The 25,903-nt window shown below is 40.3% G+C and overlaps 1 protein-coding gene across 1 annotated transcript in view; it reads left to right on the forward strand.

Moving 5' to 3' along the window:
• The window catches only part of TYR (tyrosinase), a gene marked incomplete at both ends in the record, with an annotated part of 41,871 nt that extends 16,656 nt beyond the window's left edge, over positions 1–25,215 (forward strand). The window contains 3 exons of the mRNA XM_082277467.1: positions 1,827–1,974; positions 20,201–20,382; positions 24,992–25,215. Of these exons, the coding sequence (XP_082133593.1) occupies positions 1,827–1,974; positions 20,201–20,382; positions 24,992–25,215 (554 nt within the window). The remainder of the gene's footprint in view (positions 1–1,826; positions 1,975–20,200; positions 20,383–24,991) is intronic.
• Positions 25,216–25,903: the final 688 nt, after the last annotated feature.

A 25,903-nucleotide genomic window follows, 5' to 3' on the forward strand; every position in this document is an offset into this window, starting at 1 on the left:
CCTTAAAGACTTACAATTTTCATAGTAAGCCAACTCTACCTTCTCCAGATGTCCTAATTATGTTTTCAATGCTGATTTCCCCTGAATTTCTCAAAAGCTTTGTCATACTGTTAGACTCAGAAAGATGGACAGTTATCATGGTATTTTGGTTTCTATGTGCTACAGTTATGATCTGATTCTTATCATAAATACCAGTGGGTTTATGCCAGATGTTCTCCCTTTTTTTGAAGAGGTTGACTGACAAGACAAAGCCCAGTGAGGGAATTTAGAGTAGCAAAGCAATGCAATCATTTCACACAGAAGATCAGAGTCCCTGTTGGGTCTAAAACTCTGATTTCCAAGTGCAGAGGATGACCCAACTCATGTGTGACTCAGAGAGGAGAAAATCCAGAGCAAAAGAGCTGGTACTGTGGACTTGAACTCCATGTTACACATTAGAGTTTTGACAGGGAAAGTTTTTTTCAGATTGTCTGTAGTTCAGTTCCCTGAACTGAACACCCTCTGATAGTTGGCACATTTTAGATTTTCTATAAAAGGAATCCATCTTGCAAAGTCAGAAATTGCCCTGTGGTGTGAGTCACAGTGTCAAATAGAAGGACCATTAGGAGATACACTTCAAAAATATATTGCTGATTCTCATTCAAATGCTGGTTCTTGGTCCAAATAGGTAAATGAAATGTTCAAAGTCCGTTAGGAATTTCCCATAGACAAAAGCTAATGTCTTAATTTTCTCCACCTTGCAGGTCTGATAAACTGCAACAATATTGGGAAAACTCTGAGGATTAACCCAATGACCATATTGTTCACAGCCCATTTTATTCGATAATTACATTGTGATGATGTTTTAATGTGCCTCCACTATACTTCCTCATCCTACAGCTTACAGAAATTGTGAGAAGAAGACATCTTCAGGAACAAAATAAAAGAGACAGATCAGAGAAGTTTTGTGGCATGGGTTAAATATCAGAGCTAGCATCAGGTTCAGAATAGAACTGGGAGGACAACATAGGTTTCTCCTTCTATTCTCTGGGAAAATCCCAGAGAAGGATCAGATGGCTGAGTTGGCTTTTACTAGGAGTCCTTACAAGTAGGTTGGAAGCACAGCTGATGGGATGCTGAGTAGGGCTATAACATCAGAGCTAACTATAGACAGGCTACCAAGATAAAAACTAACACAGAAGCTCATCTTCCAGTATTTCCTGTCTGGGAGCTGGTCTGTGTAAGCTCTTCCTAAAACCCATCTTTGAAGTGTCCTCCAAAATAACAGCAGCCCACACACTTCCACCCTGCAAGTCTGACTGTAAAAGATTATTGATTACTCACCAAATCCTTCTGTAGAGATTATAGCTTGTATTGTGTTGGCTCCTATCAATAAAAGAATGTGTTCTATAGAGAAAAACATTAATGAATGACTGAGTGTATGATGAGATAAAATAGGAACCTGTAAGTATAGGGATTAAAAATAAAGTGAATAAGTTTTCTCAACATAAATAAATGTTCACATGTAAATGTCTCTAGGGATTATCTTGTGTTTTACCAGCCAGACAAAAAGGACAAAGAAATTTTAAAAATATAAAGCAATTAAGCAGTACATTTGCTGACATGCTGCATTAGCTACATGGCAGGAGTTTTAATTTAGCTTATTCTAATTTCATCTTTGCTATGCCTTTGAAATATATTAGCACTCCTTTACAAGTTTTCCTAAACTCTTGTCTAAAATGCTGAATGTAGATGAAGGGAAAGGAAGTACTTTGATCTTCACTGTTGCTGGAAAAAGAATTATACACATTGTCATATCAGCGTATGATTTTCTCTTGAGTCTACAGGCTTTGCTGATCCACAGACTGCGATATCAAACCCATCCCAAAGCAGTTTGCATAATGCACTTCACATCTACATGAATGGCTCCATGTCCCAAGTACAAGGCTCTGCAAATGATCCTATCTTTGTACTACACCACGCATTTGTTGACAGGTAAGTTTAATTTTCCTTAGGAAAGCTAATTCATTATGTGTTTTTTTTTTTTTACAGTGGGCTTTTCACCTGTGTTTCAAAGAGTGCAAATATGTTACATGTCTTTACATGCACAACATTTTCAGACATGTAGAAATGAGCTGCGCTGTAATTTGAAAGCATCTCCTAACCAATCTCTATGTTCACTGGATTAAATATAATTTGATGAGTTGACAAATGCACTCAGCTTTTATAAAAAAGGTAAAAATAGTTCTTCAATGATGTCATAATGATTAATATATATGGATGTGTATGTCAGGAAGTTTGGATCAAAAGTGTGTGACTCATTTTAACACAACTATAATCATTTGGAGCAATTCCTTTACATTCTAAATGCCAGGGCTCTTTTAATTTCTATTCCATAAAGAAAATCCAAGCCTGCTATTCATAAATAAAGAAGAAAAAAATCTGTATTTAAGTGTGACAAACAAAATTGTGACTGTTTCTTGATGAAAGAGAAGAGTACAGCTGTGCAGAATGAAAGGAGAGCATACAGAAGAATATCATGTTTATTAATAAGAAAGGGTAGGAGAGCAGTTTTGCAAGAAACTGGTGAAATTGCTACATTAAGGGCAGCATTCCAAGATTCAATCTCTGTGTCACTATAGTACATGTGAATGGCTACAACCAACTTACTCTGGACTGCATTGACACCAAACTGTGATGACTAAAAAGTGATTAAAAAAAAATCTAAGCAAAGAACTGTAAAAGCCACATGAACACTCTTTCTGGAGCAGTTTATATTTTCTTATCCATCTTCTACTTTTTCTCCACGGAATGTTACTTGACTACTGCATAGCTTAGGACAAAAAACCCATTCCTTTGCAAACTTCCATAAATCTGCATGCTCAGAAACCTACTGACTGAGAATCTGCCTGCATGCAGAAAGGTGCCTATTGAGATGAAGACCAAAATGGTTTCTTCATTTGGGCCACTGAGGCATGCAGCACAGGAGGGGTGCAGATTACAGCTTGCAAGCATCATCTTGCAGTCTCAGGCAGTTCACACCAAAACTCTTACATAAAATTTTATCTTATTTAACCAGAAAGCTAGTAGGTGTAAAAAGACAAAGTTGAAGTTGGGCTTTTTCTCCTCATATATATTTAAAATATAAGAGGGGTGAAAAAATAATATCATTTCTATCTAATAAAATATATTTATATATATTTATATAAATATAGCATAAATATACTATATATTTAATGAGCCTAATAATTGTATTCCTCATACTTGATCCACCCAGAAACAGGGCATCAAGTTTTAGCAGGTCACCCAGGTATCAGTGGAATGGTTCCTTCAATGGGTGAACTGTCTTCTGCTCCTCATATTGTAGGGTATAATTAGTCTTCTGGAGGTGTCAGTTTTGAAACTCTTTTATGTGAAAAGCTTTTCCTGAGGACATGTTGAAAGTTACACTGTGTAGCTTAGCTGTGATTTAGCATATCCATGCATTGACTGCTTCACAGGATGGATGTATGAGGGTTTCAAGTGTGGTTACTAATCTCGAGTTGGTGCCTGGAAATTAACTTTCCAACATCTAGGCTATTAAAAAAATGGGTCAATTGAATATTCAGAGAAAAGGAACACAGAAGAGAAAAAATTATGATGTGCCTTATCAAAAGAATTGTTTTCCTCAGACATTGACACTCTCAGGAGACCTATGCACCTCTTATCTCCTATAAGTAGCACCTTGGCCTTCATGCTGACCCTTCCCACAGAGGAATTTCAGTCATAGTCATTATGAGTTCCTGGTAATAATTCTCATAACTGTAGTTTTTATCAATTTTAAAAGGCAAAATTATTTGCAAAAGATAAACTCACTAAATTGTACTAGTGTTGAGGAAATAAACCACTGCACAGGCTCTGTGGGAGTGATACAGATATGCATGATGCAACCTCATCCCATCTGTGGCAGAAAGACATCACCAGTGCTCTGCAGCTGCTGTGGATATGGGCCTTAGTACACACAGATGTGAAATCTGAGAAAAATGCTGCCTTTTGTGTAGGTGACAGAAATGCATTAGCATGATTCGGGTTACTTAGCAGCCCTATCTGTGGCAGATTAATCATGCTTTTAGTTATAATTAATAAGTAGGTGACGGATAGGTACATACAGTACGTTTTAGAAAACCCTGTTCCTCTCCTACATAGACTTTATACCTGGAGAGCTACAAAGAAGTTCTTTTCTGAGAGGCAAGCAAGAATACAAAGAATAGAGGAAGTGGGAGACAGTCTTCGGACCAGCAGAAGCACATTTTTTGGTCCTTATCAACTTTTCTCATTTGGGCGGAATACTTTTGACCTGACTGCTATCACTACATTGGGCCAATGGGCTTTTAACTAACTTTTTAATTGTATCTTCTGATGATGACAACAACCACAGTTCTGCTGGGTTTGGAAAGGCAGGGAGCAGCTCTGTGTCAGGAAATCAGGAATGGTCCAGCATTCTGAGCATCCAAGTAGAATCCCACAGAGGAATTTCCTCACTCCACTGCAAATTCCTTGGGTGAAACTCAGCATGCAGCTTGCTCTCCCAAATTTTCATCCCCTGGAGATGTGTTTCCTTCCCATTGATTCAATGAGACCTTTGAGGAGCTGTGGATCTGAGCTCGAGCTAACCCATCTGTACGGTGGGTGATATTAGATGCCTACGCAACAGGGATGCTGTCAGGGTAAATGCATTAATGACTGTGAAATGCTCAGTTACAACCATAATAGGAGTGATAGAAATAAGGCAATAGATCATTGGAACTGATTTTGCATGGAAACATATGGTACAGAGGAGGATAAACAAGTGTATACGGAGTCTGCTGACAGGTGTGAGCCAAATGTTAGGAGCTGCTTTCTAAACTGAGCAACAGTCAGCCTACCATCTGCTGTCCCTCAGCCATCCCTGCTCAGGCCTGATGCACGAAAGGAGGGAAGAATAGATGAAGCAGAGGTGCAGCTGAGATCGCTCAGGTGAAAAAAAAAGCATTGGCTTATAAACATTTCCCTTTTTTTCAGGTCATTCCCTCTCAGTAGTGCACATGTATGAAGGTACACAGGCAACAGCTTTCTTAGCAATGATTAATCAGGTTCCTTGCCTTCTTGTTTGCTAGAAGATGTAGGGATCAAATCTCAGTGCTTGGCAAAAGCAGGTGACAGCCCTGAAAATTATTAATTGTTAATCTAGTGCCTTAAAAAAATAAAAAGAAAAAAGATGCAACAAAATATACATTCAGCAAAAACAAGAGCTTTTTTAGCTCTCTGAAGCATTTGTCTTAATTGCAAATCTCTTTACTATTCAGATATGCTCTGCAGTCAGCACAAGGGAATAACAAGGGAGGAGTCAACCCACTCAAGCTGTAAGGAGCAGCTGCACAGGCCATGAAAGCACGAGCCCACAGTCCTACTTGAGCTCACTAGGGTGTTTTCTGTGCTCTGAGAAGGAATTCTTTCCTCTCTGCTGGATCTTTTAGACCTTTCATCTCTACAGCCATGTAGTATCTTCATCTGTTCTCCCTGCACTTCTGTCCTTTGAATATTTCGGCTTTCTTCTCATTTACTTCATACCTCTATACTTCTGGATTTCCACACCCCAACCGAACAATTTCCCTAAGAAAAGCTAAATAGCAAAAGGGAATAGAAGTTGTCATTAAAGATCTCCTGACAACTTTATACCCATGCAGCAGCTAATGCAAAGAGGCCTCAGTCCTCATCTCGTTCCTAAGTTCTGCAGCAGTGGGCAGGGTTTATTACAATAATGTGGATGACTTCCAAAGGCCCTGGTTTTAGAACAAGCAATTTAGAACTAATTTTCTGAAGACAACAACAGATGTGTAGGATATCAGTCTCTTGCCTCTCTAAAGTCTAGTACTTGTTAGACTATTTACATATTACACTAGAGCTAGATCCATATTGCCAGTTCTAATGATGCCATCATTACAAGACCTGTTTTCTCCAGCTATCATGAACAACTGCACAGCTCAGAATACTGCTGCAACCATCATCACATTAACTCAATGCTCTTCTTAACTCCAAGGGTTCTTCTCTGTTAATACCCTTCTACTGCCTCTGTGTTCTCTTCCCATCAGATTAACTGGTTTCTATTGTGAAGGGCCTTCACTGCTCAACCCCAAATCATTTCTTCTTCATTGTTTAGGAACTCATGTACCCCTCCAAAACGTTCATTATACCAATATCTACTGTACACCTTTTTAGCATTCAGACAAGTCCCTCCCTACTCCTCCTTAGTGAGTGGATTATTGCAGTCCCAGTGCATGGGTGCCTGGCCCTCCTCCTATCTGTTTGCATCTCTCTGTTGTGCCTTGTCCTGTGTGCATGTTATAAACTCTGTCATTAAGGGACTACCTCATTGCACTGGTCTGTGCAGCACCTGCCATATCCTTAGCCTCTGACTGTGGCTCTCAGGTATCAAAGTAACAGGAGATAACAATTGCTTCATTTACTGTTGCATGAAATGGTAAAGACAGAACACAGCTGGACATCCCTGCTCTGATCAGCAGCGCACCATTCCTTCGGCCAACTTTATAGACACTTTCAATCCCTGTGGATTCAATGCACCAGCACCTTCTTCCACTTAAAAAATAAAGTCAGCACCATGTCAAAAGTGGAAAAAGTGATTTTGTTGAAAAATGCTTTAACAAGAGGAAATTTGATTTGCACTCCGAGGAGATGTCAAAATAAAAGCTTCTTATTTTTACTCTGTTTTTGAAACAGAACACTTTCATTTTCTCTTGAATGTCATCTCAGAGTTTTTAAACCAAAAAATGGCACAAGAAAAAACTAAGTTGTTCTCTTGTTTTGAAATGTTGACAGGAAACTAGAATTTATTTTAGAAGTTAAACGCTATTTGCTTCAAGGATTTGGAATATTTGGAGAAAAGACATTCAAAAAGAATCATCAGAAATTCTTGTAAGACAACGCTATGTTTCCAGACTTGTTTAACACATGAAATAAGATTCATTCTTTACCCTGAACTGTCTCCAGTGTGAGAAAACACAGATAAAGCATGAGGCCAAAGAATTATTTTCTCCCTTTGGTATACAAAAACTTAGAGACACCAAAATATTTGACTGAGGTGCAGCTGATATGGAAATTGTAATACAATGATATATCAGCTAATAATAAAGCAGCATAAAAATGGAAAAATCACATTACAAACACAAAGTGTATGATACATTTTGTTCCTTGATATGGGCACAGCAAAGCTATTACTGCTTTTTGAGGTTACATTTGCAAAAAAATTATGATGCAGCTAGAAGTCATATTTTTCTGGAGCTGAATGAGCTACGGCTTGGAGCCACTTGAAATGTATTAGACAAAGGCAGGTCAAGAGGTTGCCATTAGCAATATCCTGGGAAGAGAGCTCTGATCAGCACGCACAGCTACATCCCCCCAGCAGGCTCTGTGGCACAGCAGCAAGGTAGCCCAGCTCTCACCCTTCCCTGATGCTTAACAAAATCACCTTGTTACAGCAGCTCCTGCTCATGGAAAGCAGCTCTGTTCTATCACAAGGGACCTCAGAGGAAGAAAACTGATCTCCAGCAGAGTGTTTCAGATGAGGGTGGGCCAGGAATGACTTTGGTCACAAGCTTTGGCACACACAGACTTCTACAAGTATGAGATACGGAGCAGATAAGTACGGACGACAGGGGAAAACTTGAGCATGGAAGTTTTTAGAAGGAAATTTCTACATTTTTAATTTTTTTCCCCTTGGGAATGTCTACAAATGTGCAGGAGGACACATGCTCCCTCTTTTACCACAAGCTCTCTCTTGGCACAGAGCAGAGCTGCTAACCTTTCCCTCCTAACCTCTCAGGCTTTGTAGCATGTTAACCAGAGCTACTCAGCTTGTTTGATGGAGCTGACTCACTCAAAGTGGGCTCAGTATGTAGGCAGAGTGAGTTCACATCTACTGCGAAATACCACATAAATATATCCATGGAAAGCAGAGTGTAAGTGGGAAGGATGGGGTGTTGCTGAGAAACAGCGCCCCAGTATCTCTGCTTCAATATCGCTGTGTCTGGGGATGAAAGGCAAATCATACACCAAGATACTGAGCTGGGCTCTAACATTTACTTCAGTAAGCCTGAGGAGTTGCAATTGCAAAGCACCTAAAGGGATGCAGGAACAGCCTTGGAGGGTCACATCACCTATTGTCTAACACATACCTTGGCTAGAGGCAAAAGTGAAGGAATACAGCTTTAGAGCATCCCTCCTCTGGTGGACAGAGGGGGATGGAATCTACAGAGCACACTCAAGGGTGCACTTGCATTTAAAATAACCTTAAATAGGTCCTCTGGACATCCACAGATAGAACATACAGAGGCAAAGAGAAATAGGGACAAGGATCAGGCTCTGGAGATAAATATTCTTTTTATTGGTTAAGCATACATATAACCTATAGTGCTGCTGCTCCACCTTGCTTTAGGACAATGACCAGAGAGAGGTTAAACAGACATCTTCTGGTTCATATGTGAAATACAGCAGTTGACAATCTCACCTGCCATGTCATTATTCAGGCTAGATGTTTGTAATGATTCATTCTGTTCATAAAAGTCAATTATATAGCAGGTTCAATTCAAATAGCCCTATTTAAAGTGCAGGTTACATATCAGTCTTACTGCAAGATTTTAGTTCAGCCAACTCAATTAATGAATGGGTCGCTTCGTACACCACATATTTTGCAAACAATTAGTGGATTTTAAAAGGAAAGGTTGCACTGCCCTGAAACTTCACAAGAGCTGCATGGTTAGTCTTCACCTATTCTCTTAATGCTGGAGGAGGAGGAAGCTCCCTGTGGTGCAGCGATCAAAATGAGCTCTGATGCAGACAGCTAGCATTTCCTTCCTGAAGTACTTCTGCGATAACAGCTGATGTAATTGTTCAAATTGTAAAAAATCACAAAACATCATGGTACTTTTCTCACCCACATGTAGCTACCTCTTATTCACCAAAAGAAATTATCATTTCACCCCCATAGATGTGATTTATGTATTATATGCCCTTGTGAACCTCAATAATGACAATCTTTAAGTCTCAAAAGAACTGAATTGCAGAGCACAAATGTGCGTTCCATAGTGTCAGTCCAGCTACCTCCACAGCAGTCCATTTTGATCTGCTTGTTATCTTTCTCTTCAGGGGAAAGTAGTTATTAAACTTTGGAGCAGCTGGCATTTTTACTATCTCTGACTTCAAGTGATGTTTTTGTATTAGTGACAAACCATGGCAAAAATGAATCTGAGAAATTTAACACAGGATATACATTCCATCAAATACTAACTTCTGTTTTCAATACAGCACATGGTTGCATTTGTATTTCCTTATTTACAAAGCACACAGGACACCCCATTATGTCTCATTTATGACTCGGAGTTTGCAGTGTTAGACAGTATTGGAGACCAAAATCTGAATGGAAAACAAATATTTCTAGCCAAACATTGTTCTGGTTTGACAGCAAGGGGTGAAACCACACATGTGATGGCAGCTATTTAAGGACCAAGAATTTCTCTCCTGTACCTCAGAAAAGTTATTTACAACTTTCATTGGTGTTAAACAAAGGCTGACTTGACTAAGAAAAGCAACAGAGTTTAGATCAGATATCTGACAGAATTTCAGCACAGCTAATCCTCATTTAAACTCATTTTTTTTCCAGCAGAGGTATGGAATAAGCTCCCACAGGAATTAGATTATTTTACCAATAACTGGGTTAGGCTAAGGCCCTACTTAGTCCTGTGCTAGAGAATACAGACATTCCTCTGCACAGATTCCTACACATTTTTTCCAACACTCAGCTTTTGTCTTTAGTGTCAAGCTTAGCTTATCAATTATCTTCCTCTTTAGTAGAAATAAAGCTCTTTACATGGTAATATAACAGCAACTGACCAAAGCTGGGCTCAGCACTTGTTGTTTCATCCTACCCAGTTTTCTGAGAAGGCAAAACCCAGTAATATTTCAGTAAGGTTTTATTACCGCTGGCCTGGTTCCTACAGTATATCACTGTGTCCCGCAGCCATAGGGAGGAGGAGGAGGAGAAGATCCAGCAGGCAGGAATTGTGCAGCAAGATTGATTGATTTAATTATTTTACAAACTCTTTTATAGACTTTTTTCTTCATAGTCTAATTGGACAAAGGACCAGCCACCCCTTGGGGGTGATTGGCCAGAATCCTAAAACATCCATTATCAAAATATTTTCTACTATACCATAAACAAGATTTTTCAAGGTTGCAGGTGGCTTGGTTGTTTACATTCCCTGCTACCTCTTCTGTGAGAGAGAAAAGTCTCTCACGGACTTAGAAAATAGCAAGAAAAATCCTTGCTAACAGCATTTTTGTACCTACAAGGTTTCTTTACTGGGAAAGTAGGTTACAGGACTACCCAGCTTGTTAAGATTTGTGGCAGGAAAGCCCAGACTTATATGCAGTGGAGTTGAAGCCCCAGGTAGCTACATAACTTTCTTGGGAAGGGTTAAGCAGTTTGCAATGTAACCAAAAGAAATTGTGATAGCAAATGGGGAATAGAACTGCGAGACTTCAGCAACTCCCTCTGAGAGAGGAACCACATTTGGTCCTACACCACCAGCAGTGATCTCTGTTCAGGATCAAGGTTATCTGAATTCTCTTCAGGACTCTGGTGCTTGAGCAGCTTCTTTTCACAAGAGAGGCTTGAGAACCTGGTGAATTTTTTAATTCTAGGAGAGAAACACTTGGAGGACTTCATGATTATTGGAGTAATGAGGGGAAGCTATACAACCCTCTGCAGCCAAATGAGCATGTAAAGCAGCAATGAGAGATCCAACTGCATCTTCTCCAGCTAGCTGTGGATGCTCAAGCTGTTTGACAGAAAGAGGAAAATTTTCAGATGGAAAGTCTGAAGACCCTTCTCTTCCCTTAGTCCTACAGACGTGTTGAGGGTGTTTTGTAGATAAAGGGAAAAAGTTCTAAATCACAGTGGTAGAGGGAATATTAAAAAAAAAATCTCATAAATAGCAAGGAACTCATGTGTCAGGGGAGGTCTGGGTTTGAAAAGGAGATCAGAAAACAGTTCCTTAGTTTAGGGAAAGGCTCTTTTCCCCCAGAGGGTGGTTGGGCACTGAACAGGCTCCCCAGGTAAGTGCTCAGAGCACCAGCCTGACAGAGTTCAAGAAGCATTTGAACAACTCTCTCAAGCACATGGTGTGACTCTTGGGGATGTCCTGTGCAGGGCCAGAAGCTGAACTCAGTGATCCTTGTGAGTCCCTTCCAATGCAGGACATTCTATGATTCTATGAACACAGCAGCTGCAGTAAACTCGAGGTTTTCAAGAAAGTGGGACATATGCAAAGTGGCATTGATTTTGTCTTATGTGGGATTGGTTGTGTGGGACTGCTCCCTTGCCAACTCCCTCCCTCTTGCTTCCTTTATCTGACACTTTCCAAACATCCAGTTTGTACAGTGAGAACAAAGGAGATGGAATACTTGTAGTGACATCCATGAAGCAGAGCAGTGCCAAGATCCTCAGGTGTTACATGGCTCCCCAGCTCTGGTGGTACTTTGTAGCGGGTGGGAAGGTGTCAGCATAGTGTGTGTTATTATACCTCACTCAGAGAATGGTACTTTAAGAGACAGCCTGCAGCCAGTGTCAATCTTGCTGAACAAGGAAGGGACTTTTTGTCATCTGCATGTTGCCCCTCCGTGTTTCAGGTGGCCTATTCCACTCTAGTCCACAAAAAAATCCCCACTTTTGGTTTAGAAGATGAAGTAAAGGGAAACAATACAGTAGACCAGACCTTTCCTGAAAATGAATATTCATATTTCAGAGGCATATAATTGATCTACATGGGAATATATGCTCTGAGAAAAAAAATCAGAAGCACAGATTATGTGAGAAGACAGCTCCACCAGGCTTAAACATCCTTCTTTTTCTGTTTTGTGCAAGTCTATCTTTTAAGTGTTGACAAATCTAGAAGCCCAAGCTGGTATTGCTACCACAGCTTCATGTTCTTGGGTGCAGCCAGTATCAAGGTTGAGCATGTACTCCCAACCTCACCCACATATGCTAGTTCATATATACGTGTATGCACATATGTAAACATGCTTGACCAGATGTACAGATCAATGCAAGAAATGCAGCACTCACACAAAAATCCAACGGCACCAACAGCCTCATCCTCTTTACCTCTTTGGTTGACAACAATGAAAGCCTGTTATGGGAAAATATAGATACATATAGAGATATATACATGCACAGTCCAGATTCCCCAGTAATTGGCCTTACCCAGTCTACCCAGTAACACGATCCCTGACCTGCAGCTGCCTCACCCACAGGCAGACACACACACAGATGCCTGCATAAACAGGTCTCTCTGGTGGCTGGCCCAGGGACTGGCAGGTACTGCGAGGGTTTGGGGAAGAGGCAACGTTGTCCAAAGATGCTTGCTGCATGCTGCAGCTTGGAATTAATGATGGAAGCCCCTGGATGTTCTCCAGCAGCTGGAAGTTGACAGAATAAGCACTGTAACCCAGGGCAATCCTCAGCAGTGACTCAGCAGTGGGGGACAGAGCCTCAAAGGCTTTGGATAGGTTTTCACAATAATTGAGGGCAGCATGTTCATTTTTAATCAGACACTTGCATTATGACGGCGTAATTTGTTTACAACCTTCCTGAGAATTCCTGTAGTGTCTTTAGCCAACTTAAAACAAAAAGAACAAAAAAGAATACTGCAATATAACCGCATACATTGGCAAACAGTGCAGTGCCTTGACTTTACAGCCTCAGCATCAGCACCTCTTCCAAAGCACCAATCCTTCTCCCAAATCCTTGGGATGGGAATTACCTGAGGTGACTTTGAGATACTGGCTGACTAGTGCCAACTTTTAAAGTGATGACTACTGTGTAATCACAGTCCTTGGGCTGGCATTTCAGCTTTCCTCAATTTGTTTCCTTTCTCTTTTCTTTCCAAATGCAAATACATGTTGCTTGCCAGATTTCTTCTACAGCATGTCAGATCTCATGATACTGAAATAAATTGTATAAATGAGCTCTAAGCAACAATGTTCTGTCTTCCTTCTGGCATAGTCAGTCTGACCTAGCCTCAGTCTCACAACTGGAGATGAGGAATGAAAGTCTCTGTGTCAAACCTTGCGCAACAAAGGACATGGCTTTGGATTTGAACTCGACAAATTTATTAGTGACTTACAAAGTGGCCGTCTAGCACCTGAATGGTTAATACTGAGTGCAGGCTTGGCTGAGGCACAGGTTTATCAGGCTGTTGAGAAACAAAAGGCACAATTTCAATATTGCTATAAGTCAGTTTGACCTGGCACATAGATTAGGAAGAAGAAAAAGTCCTACTTGGTAATTAGTGCTACCCAGAGTTTCTCCCTTGTGCTGGTACTGGCCATCATACAAAAGAATAATGAATCAGATCCATGGCTTTATTTCATCTGAATTATCCCAGAACAAATGGAAATAAAGGGGAGGTTTGGTTTCAAACCAAATCAGTTCCTTAATCCTGCTTATGGCATCGCTGTGCAAATGCTTAGAAGGAAAGTGAGGACAGGGAGGCAGGAGGAAATCTGTAATGTGTCCCCTGCAGTGCAAAGGACCCAGAGTGACCATGAGACTTCACCATAAGGTTTTTGTAGTCCTCCCACTGGGCATACCTGCAGTGCCAGTCTTGTTCCTTGTTGTGTGACAGAGGTACTGAACCCTCTTCTTCCCCCTTCACCTCTCTCCAGCTGTCCTTCACTGCAAGGTAAACCACACTGGAATAAAGTTTTTCTGTTAAATCTTCCTGAAGAGAAAGTTAGTTAACACTATGAGCCAGTGCCTCTGAGGTGGCTCAGTCTTAGAAATGGATATTTAAATGTTGGTATGTGGTAATATATTGGTTTCTCCTCTTACACTCAGTCAGTCAAGAGTACCTCTGCTCATGACTGTAGTAGCACACTTGGGAAACGGCCCATAAAAGGGACACTTTGCAAAAGGATAAAGAAAATGCCTACTCTTAGTGTTTTACTATATTTTTCTAGATTTTAAGATTTCCTTCCTGTGAGCAGCATCTTTTTTCAGAGTGTACAACACTATCTGGAACAGTAGGAAGCAATTCAACCTATATACAGCAACGCTTTTATACTCTGCCTGATATTTCCCACTGGCAACATAAACCCAGTTATTTCTTGGCTCATCCTTTCATTAGTTATAATCCCCTTGCATATATTACTCATAAAATAATACAAATTCATATTTTCAGTAAGAAAATATATATTGGTGGCCTTTTTTTAATCATCCTCAAATCAATCCTATTTTCCCACCACTCGTTAAACCAAGGTGGGTTTGTTTGTTTGGGTTTTTTAATTAATTTTCCACTACGGCTCATTTAATTTCATTTTGTATAACCTGATATGTATGGAGCAGAACAAAGAAAGTACTTGAGTCTATTTATATGCAATTAAATAGAAGCGATATATCCACGTCTTTTATAGATGGCTTTAATTTTCACTGTGCCACACGAAAACGTTTTGCAAAAGCAAAGTATATTTTCCCAGAATGAGAATTTAAACTGACAAAGCATCAACATACCAGGTGGGCGTCCTTATTACTTTTTACCACATACCAGTTCTTTGGAACCTATTAGAGGTGGTACACACAAGTATTAAGCTCATCAGCAGTTCCAGTGATCTGTAGAGAGACATATAGCAAAACATTTAAATAAAATTGAGACCGCATGCTTTGCAATGGTATAACTTAACTCCTGGCGGTGCCACAGTTTGGTACAAACTGGCCCCACAGCTGAGGTCCCACTCCACCACAGTGTGTCTGGTATGAATTTAGGTAAGTTATTTTTACTCTCTGCCTATTTTGTGTAGAGTAAAATGAGGCCTGTAAGAGTCTCTAAAAATTCTCCAACATGCAGGAAAAATATTCTTTGCCTTTATGATTTTTTTTGAATCCTTCTGACTGGATGACCTTCCTTAGATACTTCTGCATCACACATGGCCTCTGACTGAATCAGATGGCTTAAGTGACAGTGAATTTATCATGTCCTATGATCAATTTTTCCATAGTTTAAATACAAAGCTGAACTTATTTTAATCTACAGTTGTCTAAATCCAACCCATTCTACAATTTTAAAATTCTATTTCCTACTACAAAAATAATCTTTACATAGGGTGCTGATTATCATAATCTAGTAATTACTTTAATACTACACCCACTACAAAATAATTTCTACTTCGTAAATGCACTTTAGAGAGACTGAGCCTCTCTGAGCACTAAATGTGAGACAGGGCATCTTTCAAAATTCAAATTATTCTCCAGTTTCTTTCAGTTCTTGGGCACCTCATTTGGGACATTCAGTTTGGGGACTTTGATTTCTTCAAGAGAAGAAGAAGCTTTCCAGATGCAAACAGTATTTTCTCTAATCTAGACAGAATTATTTTTTAATCTGCCCAATGCCTTTAAATAAAAATTACCCTTTCCAAGTCAATTTTGCTTGCTGCTAAAGAAAGACAAAGGGCATTAGGGCTATCAGGAGACTAATCTCTATTTAATTTAGTTATTTTACATGTTTTAAACTTTTCTTTCTTAAGCTTTGATTGACTGTGACCCTTCTAGCTCGACCTATCATCCTCAAGGATTTATAGTTTATTGTTGCTAATCCCAGGCCAGGTTCTCTCCACTTCCACTCTCTGAATAAAATTCCCAACAACTTTTGATTAGCTCTTCTCTTTTTTCCTTTATCCCGCCTTGTCTTCCCACCACGCTCACATCCCATCTGCTCCCTTAGCACTGCCAACATCTCCTGAGTGATGCCAGTCTAGCTGGAACTGCAATGCTAAAAAAGTCTCTGTCTCTGGAAAATATCACTTCCAGCTATACAAATAGCTACTTATCTGCTTGCTCTCTTTGTCTAGATGCCGAGGAAGAAAGTAACCAACCAGATTTCTGCAGGAGCCAGAGAGATTTCTCTCCTTACTAAACTTAAGTCCAGTACTCTCTTTTTTTGGCATGGAATTAGTATGGAGGTTGGATAAAGCAGTGCCCTGATCTGAGTCTTTAGATGTCCTTTTTGTTACCTTTAGTTAAATTACATCAAGAAAGGGAAGCAATATAGAATAAAATGGCCCTGAAGATGTCCTTTACCTCATGGTCCTGCTTTGTTAGGCTCTCAGGTCCAGGGAAGGATGCAGACGTTCATATGAAGAGAATATAAGAGCAGTGGTTTGCCAAGATAACCAACAATTCTAGGGAGTTAGGGTCTGCTTCTTTGCTGCAAACCTGGCTTTTCTACCAGGAGCTTTGTCACTCCATGAAGGGACCAGCTAATTACCTCAGCATTTTGTCTCTCTGCATGTAGCATTGATTCTGCAGACCTAGGCTCTTCCAAGGTTGTAGCTCCTGGGAAAAGAACAGGAAACAAGCACATATTTTCAAGATACTAAAGGGAAATAACTTACATGACTGCTTTTAGGGGAAGAAAAGAAAAACTTTTGTCAACTGTAAGCAGATCAACATCTGATGATGGAAACACTGATTTCTTTCTGGCATGTCATTTCCTGCATGACAGAGAAAATATTTGATGCTAACTGCCTTAAATATAGCCAGGGCTGGAGAAAAGCACCTTATTTGAAGAAAAAAGTATTCTACAATGTTTGATGCAGTGGTCACAGTACTCTGAAACAAAAGAGAGTGTGATTACTTTCTCCTAACATACTTTTTTTTTGGCCAAAATCTTTTCAATTAAGTCTCCAAGGACAGGAGCACTGTGCCAGTGTCACTACCTGGCTGACAGCAAAAGACATAGGCTACTGCAGGATTTCAGTTTTCTCTAAAAATGGATGAAGGGAGTTAATGGTCTTGGTTGGGGAGTCATAAAATATAACTCTGATATGAAATAGCTTATGGTGGCCAAGAAGAACTATTTGTACCTTACCAATAGAAATACAGCTGAAGTTATGCCCTGTCCGTGGGCTTTTCTCCCCAGATGGATGCAATTGGGAGTTTTCTTTTTCCATTAAGCTGGGAAACTGTTCCTGAAAAGCAAGAATAAGTTACTGCTTCTGTAACTTACAAAATATGAGTAAGGTAGGTGCCCCCCTTAAAAGAAGAAATACGAACAGATGAAGTACATGTAAAAATATTACTGATATACTAAATCTGTCAGTTTTCTCACACAAAATTAAAAAAAATCTATGAACACTCTCCTGGAAATACAAATCATCATGCATTGTCTGGCCAAGAAAAAAAAAAGTGTTTTGAGTCCCTCTTACCGAACAAGCTGGGAACAAGCCTTTAAATTGAAATAATAAATGCAACTGCACCCAATCACTTTATTAGCAAGCAGAATATGATCCTAATCTTTCAAAGTGTCAAATAAAACCCAAAAGCAAAAAACGAAAGACTGCCACAAGATAAATGCACATGACTAGCTCTTCTGAAGGCAGTAAAAGAAAATGTGACTCTTAAACTTTAAAGGATGTTTCTGAGATTTCTGTGGTGTCATACAGATAAGTTCAATGAAAGAGATTTCAGCAAAGATGGTAAGATCTTGTGCCTGCTAATGGAGAGAACTGTTCCCTTACAACACAATGAGTTGTGCTACACATTCTGTGCATCAGCAAAACCCATCATATCAGGATTTAGAGGCATGTAATTGCATCTGAATCTAAAGATCAGCTGCAAGAGCAGGCAATTCAATGCTCCTGTTGCTCTAAGCAAAGCTTGATACCTCATGTGGGAACCATTCTGCAAATGAAGGAATCCAAAAGAAGAAATCCAAAAGTACATATGTTCATTTCCATGGAAATATTTTTGCATTTGCATTCTGCTTGAAAGATTACTGGCCTAAAGATTCTTACCAAAAGCTCTTATGCAACAGCAATACTTAACTCATGCAGAGAGGATGCTGCATTTCAGGGCATGTCTTGCAAAACTCTTTCAGGCAAATGATGACTTTTAGCTCTGAACTTTGTGCTTATCAGCCCTCAGAATTTTCAGATTGTGATTGCTCAGCATTTTCTAAAACCAGGAAGTACCTCAGATTGAGCATTCCAAAGTTAGGGTACAGATCATCACCAGACTTTAAAAACCTGATACCAGTCCTATCTCTGCCTTCTTAAAATATTACCATGTTCCCACAACCAGAGTACCTCTGTACCTCTAACAACCTTGTGCTTCAAAGAAGAGCTATCTCAGCTCCCATTTACAACTGCTAGGAAAATAAGGCAGTAATACTCAGGGTACTTTACACAAGGCATGAGTAAAAGACAGGCATGGAAAAGATTGGAGTACAGTACTCCCCCACATCCCACCTCTCTTCAAGCTAAATTACTCCTTTATATTCTATGTCTTTTTTAGTGATTACTGAATTTCTTCATGCTGTTCTCCAAAGATTACAGAGATTCTGTTCAAACTTTCTTGAGATAACTCCAGCTGAAGTCTTCATAATTTTATCCATCTGAAATCTTTAACTAAACATTATTATTCAGATAAGAGTTTTTCCAGACAGGGTTGATGAAATTAACTGAGGAAGAGAGACACAAATGAAGATTTTAATTAAAATTAATACCTGCATTGTAAAGGGTAGACAAGGTGTATGATCACAGTCGTCTTCATTTATTAGAGTTTTTGATCCTAAAAGAGAAGCAAGATTTTGGCCCTACCCCTATTTTGAGTAGTGTGAGAGGGCTTTAATTTGGTGGGCGTTTCTCAACACTTCTGCCCAAAAACAAGAGGTAGAAATCTCATGGCAGAATATTGGCGGATAACCTGCAGAGATCCTGATACCCCTGAGCACCTGAATTTAGGGACTGTATTTCTGAGATAACCTAGGATCTCCATTAAAGCACAATTCACAGGTCTCTTTAGACCATTTCTATCCCTTATAACTGATAAATGAATCCAGTGATCCCTTCCTGAGCCTGATGTTGATAACTACCTCCCACCAGTATCTTCTGTCCTCTTTCTTCATGCACAAGATACCTGCATCTGCTTGCCCTGCAGCATTTTGCCACCTTCCCTATTCCAACCTGGCACACTCAGGTGAATAAACACAATGGGATCAAAGAAAGGATTTGAGGATTGAAAGAAAGTGAAGAGTTGAACAGAAAAATCTCAAAGGGAGGAAAACTGAGAATGTTTTGGAAGGTTCCTAATTTTGCTTTCCAAACGCATCCAGCAGCTGACTTGAAAATGTCAACATAAACTCTTCCCCTGCTGCAGCCTTTAAACTTTCTGCCTCAAAGTTAAAGAGCAGACACACAGCCCTGTGGTGACAGAAAGCTAATGGAAGATATTTTGGAAGAGAAATATGGAATGGAGCAGCTGAGGCTGGAGGTGTGGGGAGCAGCTTCCATTTTGTTTACATGGCAAGGTTTTGGTAGTTAGGGGGCTACAGGGTTAGATTCTGTCAGAAGGTGTCGGAAAGTTTCTGTTCCCATGTTAGTTGGAGCTTGTTCCAGCTGTTTGCAAGATAGCCCTGTCACTGGCCAAAACTGAGCCCATCAGTGACACTGGCAGCACCTCTGGGATAACATATATCAGAGGTAAAATAAAGCTGCACAACAGCAGCTGGGAGAGAGGAGTGTGTTAAACAACAGTGCAGACACTAAGGTCAGTGAAGAAGCTCTGGCTGGAGAAAGACACTTTACTTAGAGCTGACCTGCTTTGTCAAGATTTTGGGCTCATATAGCTTATCCCTTTTTCCTGTTTCAGCTCCTTTGGTGACATGCAAAGGATTATGGTGTAACTATGTTTTATTGCAGGTGTGAAAACTCTTGCTAAGAAATTAGAGGAAGGGGAATAGGACAGAGCAGCTAGAAACAAAACCACCCACAACCAGCTACAAATGTTTTTGAGAGTGAGGAAGAAGGACTGAGGTCTTTAATCCATTTTTCTCTATCCCTCACAACCACATGAATTGCTGAGCACAAAGAGAGAGTGATTTACATTTATGGAATTTAAAAGCACATTCAGCCTCTTTGTAGCACCATAGGCATTTGCTTTTTGTAGCCTTGCATAGGAACTCAGCAGTGAAGTGGATAAGCCGAAATTTGGAAAGCATTACACACACATAAACACAAGACATTGCATGCAACTCTGTCTCCAGAATTTTTTTAAAAAGGCACACTTTCTTTTAATCTTCAAGGAAAAAGTTTCTGCTAATCTCCATCGTTAATTAACATGCTTTTTCTTCCACAGCATTTTTGAACGATGGTTAAGAAGACATAGGCCCATGCTAGAAGTTTACCCAGCAGCCAATGCACCAATTGGGCACAATCGAGAAAATTACATGGTCCCCTTCATCCCTCTTTACAGAAATGGAGAATTTTTTAAACCTTCAAGAGAGCTAGGATATGACTATGCATATCTGCAAGAACCAGGTAATATTATAATTTTGGATAAATGCAAAAGGTGAAATGTAAAATTTGTTGCCTATAACCTGGAATATGTCTGCCATATGAGCAGATAAAAAGTCCTTCAATTCCAGATTTTTTCCTGAATATAGTCCCCAAATTGTACCTGCTTGTTTTCACATTTCTGGTCTGATATACATACATATCTGACATGGTACTGTTACAAAAACATCCTACTGATATCAGCGCCGTCCATCCTAGCCTACTAATAGCAGAATCTGACCCAAATGGTAAGTTAGTGATCAGAACTGGGGAGAAAAAGTGCTGGACTTCAAGGCTGTCATTATGGAGAAGATTCTTCTGGGAGGTATTAAGACACCTGAAAGACAATGCAGTCATAGGCCAGAGACAGCATGACTTCATGAGGGGAAAGTCCTGCTTATCAAACCTGATTTCCTCTTATGACAAGATAACCCACCTCGTTGGTCAAGGGAAGGCAGTTGATGTCATCTTTTTGGATTTCAGTAAAGCTTTGGATACTGTCTCTCACAGGACCCTTCTGGATGAAGTGTCCAGCACACAGCTGGATAAACACATCATGTAATGGGTGAGCAACTGGCTCATGGGTCAGGCACAAAGGGTTACAGTGAGGGGTGACATCAGACTGGTGACACGTCACTAGTGGGGTTCTGCAGGGCTCTGTGCTCTTTAACATCTCCATAAATGACTTGGACACCAGACTGGAAGGGATCCTAAGCAAGTCTGGAGACAATAAAAAACTGAGAGGAGCTGTTGACTTCCTCAAAGGCAGGGAGGCCCTGCTGAGAGACCTCGACAAATTAGAGGACCGGGCAATCACCAACCATATGAAGTTCAACAAGGGGAAGTGTCAGATTCTGCACCTGAGATGGGGCAATCCTGGATGTATGGACAAACTGGGGAATGAGATGCAGAAAAGACTTAGTGCAGGTGCTGAGCTATAAGCTATTGAAACAGCCAGATGAAGACCAGAAATAAGTATACATATTTTTTAATGAAAGACATTAGTTTCCTAAACTCATACTATTGCTAGAATTGTACAACTCAAAGTGCCAAATACCATGACTTTCAGGAATTCTGAATCCTGAAGTGGTACTTCAAGAGGAAGGAAAAGGTAAAATACTTACCATTCAACAATTAATTTCTGTTGCCTCTTGGACTCCTGCCTTTTCCCAGGGGAGTACATATCCCTCAGAAAAAGAAAATCCTATTAAATTCTGCCCATGTTTTTAACACAGAGGTAAGGAAAGTAGTTCCTTAATTATTCTGAAAGATCAACACAACGAATGAAAGTCCACCTTGTTCAGAAAGCCCAGGTAATCCTCAGATGTCGCTCAACCCCTTGTTAATCTTGCTGAGAAGAAGCGATCTCAAGCTATTTCTTATCTGGCGGGAAGAACTGGTTACAAATGGAAAGTGGTTGGATTCTCAAAATACGGATACAGATTTTCTTACCACTCTAGAGTTTAAATACAGACTTTTCTTCAGATAGGAATGCTAGATTCTTGTGTACTCAAGGGAGAAGAGAAAGTCTGTGATTGGCAAACAGGAAGTACTGGACAAATAGGAAAAATTTACTAAAGTAAAAAATTCAGTAGCAAAGATCTGGGTGGTAAAGCAAAGGCAGAATTTCTGCAGATCTTCCAGATGAGGAAGAACAGGTAAGGCAGAGAAAAAGACAGAATGAGGAATGAGCACACAAAATCTGGCCCTATCCTACTCTCAAGACCTGGCTTGTTTGCTTTTAAAGAAAGTGGTTTAGGGGTGATTTTGGTGGTGCTGCGTAGACAGTTGAACTACATGGTCTTGGAGGTCTCTTCCAATCTTGATGATTCTGTGAGTCTGTGAAGAGCAGCAGTTCTGAGTTACAGTACCAGCAGCTTAGGAGAGATAAAGCAGGTCTACACAGATCATGAAGAGGCTGGTTACAAGAAATAAAACTTGGAAAGAATCCAATGGCAAAATGGCATTTTAATGCTAAATTAAATTGTTGTTGTGTCCCTGAGGAAAAATTGATGCTTGGAGCTCAGCTTTCCACTGCAGAGCAAATCAGTGTGTAAGAGTATGTAATTTTAATTGCAGCTTCATTTATTTTTACATGAATGACAGTGCTGAAGCAGAAGTGGTCGCAAACAGTGTGTAAGGAAATCCATCCCTCAGGAATCCAAGGCACGTGTCAGAATGTAGTTATTGGGAGCTGCTCTGAGCAGAATCTGGAGCAGACACCCAGCTTTCCCTGACATGAGAATTGTGAGCTGCAAAATGACCACAACCTACACAGCTGCCTGAAAACAAACATGAGCTTTGGAAGACTAATGGCACCACCTAACAATAGCTGTCAAAACAAGTTGCTTTGTCAATAGCTGTTCCAAGAGCTTATATTTCAGCACCCAGACTGTCTTTTCTGTATTTTTTTTCTTCTTTCAGAAATGAAAACAGATAAATTTACAGATTCAGTTTTGACTTCTTACCAGAAAATCTTCCTCTCCCAGTGGGATGAGTTTTATAGAATCACAGAATCATTTAGATTGGAAAAGACTGCTAAGATCATGAAGTCCAACCATAAAACCAGCACTGTCGAGCCCACCACTAAACCATTTCCCTAGCATCACATCTACATGGTTTTTGAACACTCCCAGGGATGGCACTACCACTTCCCTGGGCAGCCTGTTCCAGTGCTTTACAACCCTGTCCATTAAAAAACACTTTCCAAGCTGTAATAATGAGGAGACTGATGAAATCTGTGGGAGCTGTGAACTTTTCACCACTACAAAAACAAGTAATGACTGAGGGACTCCATAACGTGAATCTCTCCTAGCTCATCTTCCTAGTTTTGATTGTGGAAGTCTCACTGGCACTTCCTTTGAACATCCAGAGGGACACAACCAGTGAGACACAAACACACCAAAAATGGCAGAAACCAATTATCCCCCTCCCCCTTAAGGCTAGTTTAAAACCCTCGCTATCAGCCCTGCTAATTCCTGGGCCACGATACTTTTCCTCCTCTGAGTCAGGTGTACCCCATCCAACATGAGCAGGCCTGGTTCCGTGTAAGTGACCCTGTGGACAAAACCCCTAAAATTCCACCTATGGCATCAGCCTCTTGGCCATGCATTGTTCTGTTGAGTTTTTGTATTCCTTTCAGTATTTCCCCCTAGTACTGAATGAATCAAGGAGAATACTACCTGCACACCCACTCCTTTAACCAAATGCTCCAGTGCCCTGAAGTCCCTTTAGATTACCCTGGGACTTCTTCCTTCAATCTCAACCCTACCCACCTGGAATACTAATAGAGGATAGTAAGAAGGCCACACCAAATCAGGCAGCTTCCTGGCTACATCCCTTACCCAGGCCCAGGGAGGCAGCATCTTTTCAGAGCACAGTGCATGTAACAGTGTTCTCTCCAAAGTGATCCAAGAGGATATACAGATTGTTTTTCTGGGCACCAGTGAAAAAACGACAGGAAGATATTTACAGTCTTTGTGGGGGTACACCATACTAAGTATGGTTGAGTACCTCTAAATCAGTCCAGATGCATAAAGAGCATTCAAAAATAAACCACCATAGGAGTTCCCAGAGAAGGTGCCCATAGAGGTGCTCTTCCTTTTCCCTACTAGCTAGTAATTACCACTAATAATGGTCTTTAGAGCTAATAATTGGGAGATGTGGATTCCAAATCTTCCTTGGCCCAAGCGGACAAGTATTCTTATTTTTCAAATTCAAGCCACCACATTGTTGGGTGCATTTTGAACCAGTTTCTTTCCAGCCTCTGTTGTGAAGCGAGAACCCTCTCTGGCAGGGTTTTCACAACTCATTAAGCCATAGAGAGAAAAACAGACACACACATTCATATCACAAAGCAAGAAGGCAGCTGATCATCTAGAAATGAGTAGCTGCCGTGGATTCACCAAAGAAAGAGGATTTCTTGTGCAAAGAGTGACCACAGAATAGTTGTCTACTGCTTCTCCTCACACAGGAGCTATCAAAGAAAACAGAATGCAGGTTCACAATTAGTGACAGGAAGCTTTTTTCCCCAATCAATATGTAGTTAAGGCAGGGATATTTCTGCTGCTAAAAGTTGTGATAAAAGTCCAAAGAACAGCTTGAAAAGATGATGGAAGGAAAAAAAATCCTCCAATGACTATTACACACAACACCACCACATCTGTTTCAGGAAATCCTGGACCTGCAAATTTTTGGAGGCTGGGTAAGTATTTTGTGAAAGCAGTGTAATACACTTGACCTTTTCTTAAGCTCTCCCTAGTGCTCTGCCTCAGTTATTGTTGCCAAAGGATGCTGAGCTAGCAGGACCTTTGGTCAGACAGTATCAAACTTCTTGGGTTACAGTCTGAACTTTTGACAAACCGTAAGGAGCAGTGGGGACAGTGAACTGTGTGCCAGCCTTGGATATGAAGATTGAGAAACAGACCATCAGGGCTGAAGAGATTTGTTTAAAACTATTTGTGACAGACAATTTCTACCACTCTTGCCTCTTTATGCTCAGCCTTCCAGTATTATCTATTATAGAACTTCCATAAACTGGCAGTACATTGTATCAAGTAGGATGATCTTTCTTTTTCTGTTTGTTTTTTTCTAGCCCTTGAGTCTTTCCAAGACTTTTTGACACCCTATCTTCAGCAAGCCCGTCAGATCTGGGCTTGGTTGGTTGGAGCAGCTGTGTTTGGAAGTGTTGTTACTGCTGTGCTCACAAGGCACATCAGGCCCTGCTGGAAGAAAAAAGGAGGAACTTCTTCAGAGATACAACCCTTGCTCATAGAAAGTGAAGATTACAACAATATAAGTTATCAGTCCAATTTCTAGAGGCCTCCAGTAACTCAGTCATGTTACTAAGGTGCTAATCAAGCATGCATTGTTTGATTGATGTTTACAAATACCTTGTTTAGGTGTGATGTAGAAGGAGGATGGGCAGTCTCCTCAAGTCTCTTGTAACCTCCAATGTTGTAGCATCTTATCAGATCCACTCCTACAAAAATCTCCCAGATCCAACATAAGCTACCACACCACCCAAAGAACACTGTGTATTTCTTATGCTTGATTAAATAATGTTCCTCTGAAATCAGACTGACTTGTGTGTTGGTGGATTTAATGTATAATTCTCTTTTATTTGCTGTAGGGTCCAATTCCAGAGCCCAAGATAAGGAAAGGAAGACATCATTCACCAAATACTGTTATGAGCAAAACAAGCTTGATCTGGAGAAATTAGCTTAATTTTAATTTCCTGACAACCAAAAGTGAGAATAGGATAATGAGAAATAATTAAAAAAAAAAATACACCTTCCCCAACCCCTCCCTTCTTCCCAGGCTCAAATCCAGATTTCTCTACTTTCTCCATGCCAGCAGCACAGGGGGATTGGGAATGGGGTCTTTTTTTATCTAAGATATAAAGATCCATTCAATCTATGGAGAGAGAGTGAAAATCCCCTAAGCTCCCAGGGGCTTCCCAGGAAGAGTCTTCTGCTGGAATCTGGAACTGGTATGCTTCTGGGGT

Source organism: Coloeus monedula (assembly GCF_965178545.1).
Source record: "Coloeus monedula genome assembly, chromosome: 3".
Taxonomy (NCBI): Eukaryota; Metazoa; Chordata; class Aves; order Passeriformes; family Corvidae; genus Coloeus; species Coloeus monedula.